This window comes from Frankliniella occidentalis, unplaced genomic scaffold, assembly GCF_000697945.3.
Source record: "Frankliniella occidentalis isolate FOCC.00 unplaced genomic scaffold, Focc_3.1 Scaffold69, whole genome shotgun sequence".
NCBI lineage: Eukaryota > Metazoa > Arthropoda > Insecta > Thysanoptera > Thripidae > Frankliniella > Frankliniella occidentalis.
The window spans coordinates 1,655,395-1,662,931 of NW_026267199.1; the positions used below are offsets into that span (position 1 = coordinate 1,655,395).

The window sequence follows — 7,537 nt, forward strand, 5'->3', positions numbered from 1 at the left end:
CGTTCTTAAGCACATTTCAAAGAGACACAAATTTGTGTCTGAAAAGTTGCAGTTCGTACCCAGCCTAAGTACAAATTACTTTTTTGTCTCTAGTTAAGACACAAATTTGCGTCCTATTGAGATAAACTTAAGAGCTCACCCTTCAAAATTGTACTGCCCCATTTAGAATGTAGGCCGGCACGGCTACCACGCAGCGGGTTGTACGTACTTACATTCGGTGATCCGACAGCGAAAGACACGACAAGGGCCGAGCATCCCCGTCTCCGCTGTCGGATACGCAACGCGCCTGCGGGTCGACAGTCCCGCCACACCAGGCCACTGCCCGTTGGGTTGCCTATGGCGCGGGCGACTCACCCGGCGACTCCCACCGCCAGGGCCAGGCCAGCTGAGCAGACCGCGGAGTGTTTACAACCCCTCACAAGCGTCTTTCTCGAGTGCGCTTTCAACGGGTAGTTGCGGTGGCTACATGGAATAAAGACGTTTGAAAGTTCTTATGCGACGTTGTTTTGCAGTTTCTCACTTTCCCATTTGTCGGTGAGTATAACCTTTAAGTAAACTACTTGACGCTTGACGGGTAACTAACCTCACATTAAATTTTTGACGGATAGTGCAGTGCGTTCGAAGACAAAGATGACTGACTGGTCTGTCATTCACACGTTTCTTACAATTTTATATATTTCCATCAAAGTTTAAAGCGCAGACAAAACAATCTCTTTGTGAGAGACCTTAAACATGTCGAGTCGGTGACCATGCACGAGAACCAGCAGCGTCAGAATGGACCCCCGTAAAATCACACTGATTTTCCTATTGCCCTATCCGACATAGGCACGTTACTACGTTGGTTAGCAAGGTGTCCCAGATTCGGTAACTCAACACAAGTAAGGGTGACTTGTTTCTCGAATGTGATAGATCATTCCTCCCCCCACTTCACTTTAAGTATTGTAACCGTTCAAAGTTAGCGATTTGTGAAATACAACATGTGAAGGGGTCAGAGCAGGGGGCATCGGAAAAAGGAGGGGGGGGAGAGATTGCAAGCTCCTTTCACTTATTGAGGTTGACCAGACCAAGCAAGTGTTTGTTGCTGTTTTGCACTTTTCTCTGTTTACCTTAATCATCAAAGTCTTGAAATGCCTGATTTTCTTCTTGAGTTTTTGAGTGTTTTTTTCTCGTTTGTCTAGTGTTTCTGGTTGCCCTACTGCTCAACGATCCGGATTTACTGGATGTAACAAAAACTATTTTGAACTATTTTTGTGAGTGAACCCTACATCACTTCTCTCTCGCGGTTTCCCACATCCCTCAGCCGAAGACTTGCGTAAACCTCAGGTTTTGTTTCCCAGGCTCCCGTCTGAGACGTCGACCGAGCTCCTCATGGCTTTGGCACGCCCGCCCGGGTCGCGCCTGCTGCTGGTCGCCACGCAGACGGCCTCGTGGACCGTCGCCCAGCACGTTGGAGCGTGCCAGAAGGTGCTCACCCCCATGACGGTCGAGCACGTTGCCATCAGACCACTAGTCGGTTATTATGGGAAGATCGGCTGCATTAGCCTGTTGATACAGAACTTCGCCTCGGCCGGGGCGGGGGCGTGCAATGTCCACTGTGTGATGGAGGCGACGAACGGCGACCAGACCAGCCGGGCAGAGGGACGCGTCTGTTTGAATTACGCCCCAGGACAGGACGGTAATATAGTGGAGGTTATGTCGCTACCGTGCCTAGGCCAAACCTTCAACGAGCTGCAAGTGAGCTTTGCGATCTTTGACGCATCTACCTGTAGCCCACCTACTGGCGTGGGTGTCGGCCTCAACAAGTGCCGCCTGGCGGGCACGCTCTGCGATGTGAAGCTGGTGGTGGACGGCGGCGTGGAGCTGGCCGCGCACCGCGCGGTGCTGGCCGGCCGCAGCCAGGTGCTCAACAGGATGCTGACCGGGGACTTCAAGGAGGCCCGCGAGGCCCGCGTCGAGCTGCTGGACTTTTCCAGGGCCGCTGTTGAAAAGTTTTTAGAGTACCTGTACCTGGACCATGTAGAGGACTGGGACTGGGGCGGCAGCGAACTCGAACTGCTGCAGCTCGCCGACAAGTACATGGTGCGGGAGCTGTACTCGGACTGCTCCCTGAGGCTGTGGTGCTGCGACTCCCGCCGCGCCCTGGAGGTGCTGCACGCGGCTGGCCTCACCGACATCCTGAGCAGCAAGCTGCGTCAGCGGCTCACGGGCATCGTAGTGGCGGACATCAAGGCCTTGGTCGGCACCGAGCAGTGGACCGCGTTCCGAAAGAGGTATGCCACCATCGCCGACACCATACTAGGCTCCACCGCCAGGCTTCGCAAAACTGTCCAGTGACCTTTGAGTTCGCCTTTATATGAGAGTGGTAGTTCAATTTAATTTAAATTGTTTTTGATAAAAACTATCGTGTGTCAAAGTAGCTCTTAATTATGTTCGCTTGCTCAATCAATGATGGCGGCCACTGCAGTATTGTTTAGTTAAATGTACTTTTTCGTTTTTACATTTTTCGTTGGCACGTGCATGTGTTTCCAAGTAGTAAAAATGTTGTTTCTGTGTTTTATGTCCACCTTGTGCACACATAATGTAACTCCCCTGCAATATACTACCTGCTAAAATTCTATGCGCGTAATAATGCGCATAAAAGGTAACGCAGTTGTTCCTTTTATGCGCATTACGTACTTATGCATTTCATTCGTATTTAATGCAGTAAAATGCGGAACGAATGCGTCACCTTTTATGCGCATTTTAATGCTCATTACCAAATGCGGCGTTACCGGGGAGGATAGCCGTCAGCAGGTCGGCCAAGCCGCGACCATCCGCGAGACTATTTATGTTTGTCCTCTTTTTGGCGTCTTTGGCACTCTAGGGGGGGGGGGGGGCAAAAGGACCCCCAAAATTGTCAGTCACTAAGCAAAGTGAGAAGTGGAGTTTCAAATCGACGTTGATTGGAAGTCGAAATCGAAAATTCGTCGATTTGTGGATAAACTCGAATTGATGTCCTCTATTTCCTCTGGGACGTCAGGCCTCTACGCCGCCTCTTGCCCCGTTTTGGTCGGGCAGATCTATCTGCCCAGCATGCGCGCCGGTTGGGTTGCCTACGTGGAGGGCTGGGCTGGTGTGGTCGCGCTTAGCCACACATTCTCTTCGATGACTTGCCTTTTCTACTATTCTAGCTAGTTTCTTTACTAGTTTAGTGCACAAGGAAACAAATTTGACATTTTTCTCGCGCAGGTCAGGGGGATTTGGGCACCTTGAGACATCAGATTCCACGAAGTGTTTTGAATTTTCGTGACGGCAAAAGGGGACGAGAAGATAGCAACGGGTGTGTGCGTAGACCCTTCTCACAGCAGGCTCGGTAGTGGTGTCCAAGCGGTGGCCTAGTAGTGAACTGCTGAGTGAAGTACATACCAGGTGGACGATTAACCCCTCTCACTTCTGTAGTTATGCTGTACCGCACGCACGAGTGCGGACGGGCTTGCCTATCGCCCCTGTCCACGGGCCGAGCGAGTAGACAACCCACCCGCACTGGTGCGTGCGGTACAGCATAACTACAGAAGTGAGCGGGGTCAATCAGCCACCTGGTACACTACACACGAATTTGGCAGCTTCCCGAGGAAAACCTTCGAAAAAATGTAGTCTCTATCTTAAAATTTTCCTTCACATGACCGCAAATTTAGATTATGTTTCTTTTAACCTAAACCGTTTTTCGAAGGAGGGTGGAAATTGGAAATTTTGGTGTCTCTAGGATGCAACAACAGACACGTCACGGTGATACCTGTCATTATCGAAAAGTCTCGACACAAGAATAAGTCCACCCATCAATCTGGCAAAGATGGCAGAATTCGTGCGTATTTTTTCTTAAACTGTGAGACAATGTTGGGTGGACAAAATACAGTGTAAGCAAATGAGAACCGCTTTAATCTCACGGGAATTATTGGGATACAACAAAATTCTGACTCTCACAGTTCCTCTTCCCCCCACCATTTGGACGGGAGCCACCAGCTGCTATAGGATAGTCTACGCACCGTCTACCGTCGCTGAAGCTCACACATTATTTCGAAATAATATCGCGACTGTCTCCGCTCCGGTTGCCCCTGTCATCAGGCGTCCCACCCTCTAAAATAAATATTACGACGTTGTTTGTTTTTCTGTTTTTTGTTTTTTTATTTAGAAGAATGTAGCTCAAGCGGCGGAGGCGGCGCGGCTGCGGCATAGCGTTGTGACCACGTGGAGCCGCTTCCGCACAATCACTCCGCAGTGCAGGTTGACATTGGTCGGGCCGTTGCCCCGCACGCCCCGCCCCGCCCCGCCCCGCCACACTCACCCAGGCCCTGCCACGCCCCTATGGGTCTGCCTCACTCCCACCCGCGGGGCGGTCCATGCTCGCAGCCTCCGCAGTCCACGCGCGGTTCAAGTTCAGCCGGCCGGCCGGGCTCAGGCCGGGCTTGTGGGCGCACGTGCCGCGCCGGCCGCATCGTCTCCGCCAATGATGGCGTCCCTCCCCTCCTCCTCTCGCCGTATTTATCTCCCATCCGTCATCGCGCCGATCCCATGGAGACCACCGCCCGTCCACCGCCCATTTTTCCCGCCCTCCGCGTTCCGTCCGATCCGGACGTCCGGGTGGTCCAGCGGCGCTGTGGTCTGGGAGACGCACGATGTTCCGCGCGCATTACCGATACGGGCGCCGTGGGGAGCGCTGTCAGACAGCAGGGAGGTGCCCCGGGGGCCGGCCGCCTCTCCCCTTTGGACCCCGCGGCGCGTCGCGCCCAAGAGCGATCAGTCGATCGTTGTGCGGCCTTGTTGCCGCAGTCCTGAGCCTGGCCTGAACCGAATAAGACTGTGGGACGGGCTTATTGTTTCGATGACGAACGCTCAGCCGCTCGGGGGACCGTCGGAGGCAGCAGCAGCAGTGCCGAGCCGGTGCCTTCCTACCTGTGGCAGTCGGAGCCTCGGATGCACTGAGTTTGCTGTAAATGTTCCTGGGCCTGGGTGCTAGGTTGAGCTCCTAGCGCAATATATTGCAACCAAAAAGCTTCGATCTGGACACGACTCTAGACGTATAGTGATCACAGCCAAAAGAGACCATTTCTCTTTGTGGCGTCTTTCGGGGACCACTTTGCCTCGTAGAGCAGAGCTGGCGTCCAGCCCGCGCCCGGAGCCTCCGTCAGGTTGCAGTGGGATAGGCTGGGAGGAATTAAAGAGAGGAAGGAAATGAAACTGCGCCGGCGGGGTGGGGCGTGGCGGCGGCTGCGGTCCATAATGGCGCCAATTGACCAAACAGTTGGCGGAGCTCAATGAGGAAGCGGTTGGCCCGCCCTGGAGCACGCCTCATCCTCCGGACGGGCACAGAGGGGCTGCTGGCACCGCGACAGCGCCGGGGCTGGCAGGACAACTAACTGGCAGTGTAGTTTATTGCCGGTCGACGACATGGCAGGCGTGACGGGGCTCATGCCAGGCGGCTCCTGCCGCCGTCGCGTGTACTGTACTTCACTCCGGGCCAGGCGCATGGAGGCTACTTATCGCCGCATAGTGAGGTACCATCGAGTACCATATGCGGATGATTCGCCCCCCACCCCCCACCCACTTCCGTAGTTATTGAGTCGAATGCACAGTGCCAGGTTCTGACAGGCGAAAGGCCAATACCCGCCGTACAGAGTAGCTTCGAATGTGATCCGGGTGTGGTATATGGGGGGGGGGGCTGCCCCCACCCCCTTTCTCCCTGTCGTCTCCAGTTTGCCAGCCGAAAGACGATTCGGGAAACAAAACTCCTGTATAAATGTAGGCAACCCACGCCGCATCGCCCCGCGCGTCCACCAGCCAGCCCTCATGCAGCGTCTGATGTGGACAAGGCGAATCAGCTACACCTAGGACCGTGTGTGGGGCGTTATAGTCAGGGCTACGACACAACAGTGTGGCGGGTTTGCTCACCCTGGGCGCCATGACGCTTTACGGATGAGCCCATTAAGCAAACACGCATATCCTGTTGTGTCGTCGCTCTGATACACGGTACTCACCGTCTATTTGCGTGGGCTGCAAAGAGCCGGGAGCCGACAAAGAGCAGTCTTCGGCATTCACGTCGTGCCGCCCTCCGTTCTCCACGCACTCCTAGTGGCCGCGGGTGGCCCCTGCTGGCCGGCGCGGCGGGAGGACGTAACACCTCCGCCTCCCTAGCAGTAATTTGGAATACGTGTACTCGGCGGGGCTGGCCGGGCTGGCTGGCCGAGCCGAGCCGCGGCGCCAGGGCCCGGTTAGGCGGGTCCGTTGCAGGACCCCGGGTGGGCGGTGTGGCGGCGCCTTGCCTCGCCTGCAGGGTGGGAGCCGCTGGACCACGGCGAGTGGGTACTTCGGGAGGACAAGAGATAGGTTGGGCCATCATACGCGATGCGCGTCGGATTTGGACCAACGGAGGTGCATTTAAAAGGTCGTAAAATTACCATTCAAATGACCCACCGCCGGGCGAAATTCGTAACGGGGAACACGACGCGCGACGCGCATCGCGCCCAAAGTTCAGCGATGGCCAACCCTAACGAGAGAGGTGGCGCGGCGTCCCTTGGCAGTAGTCCCGGCCCGTCCCGCGGCGCGTCGGCCCTCCAGGCCCGGGCCGCTGGACACGCAAACAGGTTTGCGAACGCGGCCACAGCCACTGGGAGCAGCTCGGCGGGCCACTCGGAAGTGGCAGGCGCCCCCCCGGCCACGCCGAACTCTTCGTCGTGCCGCCGATCGGACTGAACCCAACGGAACCCTCTAGAAGACAGTGATGTAACCGGCAGCCGCACTGCCCGGCCGCGGGGTGCAGGCGTGGGCGCGGCCCTCAGCCTCGGCGACCCGACGTGACACGGTGCGAAGCGGTGTACACACAAGTGATTTGACGCCCGTCCAGCTTGGCCAGTGTGTCGCATCGGAGTCCCCCATCGGGTGCCGGCGCAGCGGCGGGTGCCAGGCCGTCCCCAGCCGGTAGCAACTCCCTACGGCCGGGCTGACACACTGTCTCGGCCGCGCCGCTGGGCCGGGGCGGCGCCCGCGCGCGCTGCAGCTCTCTTTTCTATTTGTCATATCTCCTGTACCAGACCTCCTTTTAACAAAGCGCCTTATGGCGCTAGAAAGAGAAAAGAACGAGGAATCTAATGATATAAATAAAAGTCACTGAATCGAACCGGAAACACTTTAAAATGCGAGTTGAACGCGACCTACGGGGTCCGGAGACGTGACAGGGCAGCCTATTTTCATTTTTTTCGAGGTTAAAAACGCTTTTAACCCGCCGACCACCAGTGAATCAAATGTTCTACAGATCATGCCGAATCAGAATCGCAGGGTGCGATTTTTTTATACTCACCTCGAAAAGAGAGAATGCGATAAACTTGAAGCGGTCAAGATGGCCGCCGGAGCGTCCTCTGTTTTCAGATTGAAAAATAAAATATGTCTGTTCTTTCGGCGGTCTGACGGCTTATTCTACGCCAAGCTTTGGTTCTTGTAGATTCCAAAACAGTTTTCACATTTGCAAAACGTTGAAGGATTGCTGAGATCTCGATGGATCCAATTT

General features: G+C 55.3%; 1 protein-coding gene across 1 annotated transcript; it reads left to right on the forward strand.

Moving 5' to 3' along the window:
• Positions 1–17: 17 nt before the first annotated feature.
• LOC113204551 (uncharacterized) lies at positions 18–2,334 on the forward strand. Its single transcript, XM_026419759.2, has 3 exons — positions 18–534; positions 1,179–1,250; positions 1,338–2,334. The coding sequence occupies exons 1-3, from the start codon at positions 494–496 to the stop codon at positions 2,332–2,334; spliced, it is 1,110 nt and encodes a 369-aa protein (XP_026275544.1). The 5' UTR covers positions 18–493.
• Positions 2,335–7,537: the final 5,203 nt, after the last annotated feature.

Bases quoted from the DNA above. Each gene is read 5' to 3' on its own strand.
- LOC113204551 (XM_026419759.2), top strand. From the start codon at position 494: ATGCGACGTTGTTTTGCAGTTTCTCACTTTCCCATTTGTCG. The intron at 535-1,178 runs GTGAGTATAACC...TCGTTTGTCTAG, and splicing joins TCTCACTTTCCCATTTGTCG to TGTTTCTGGTTGCCCTACTG. The intron at 1,251-1,337 runs GTGAGTGAACCC...TTTGTTTCCCAG, and splicing joins AACTATTTTGAACTATTTTT to GCTCCCGTCTGAGACGTCGA.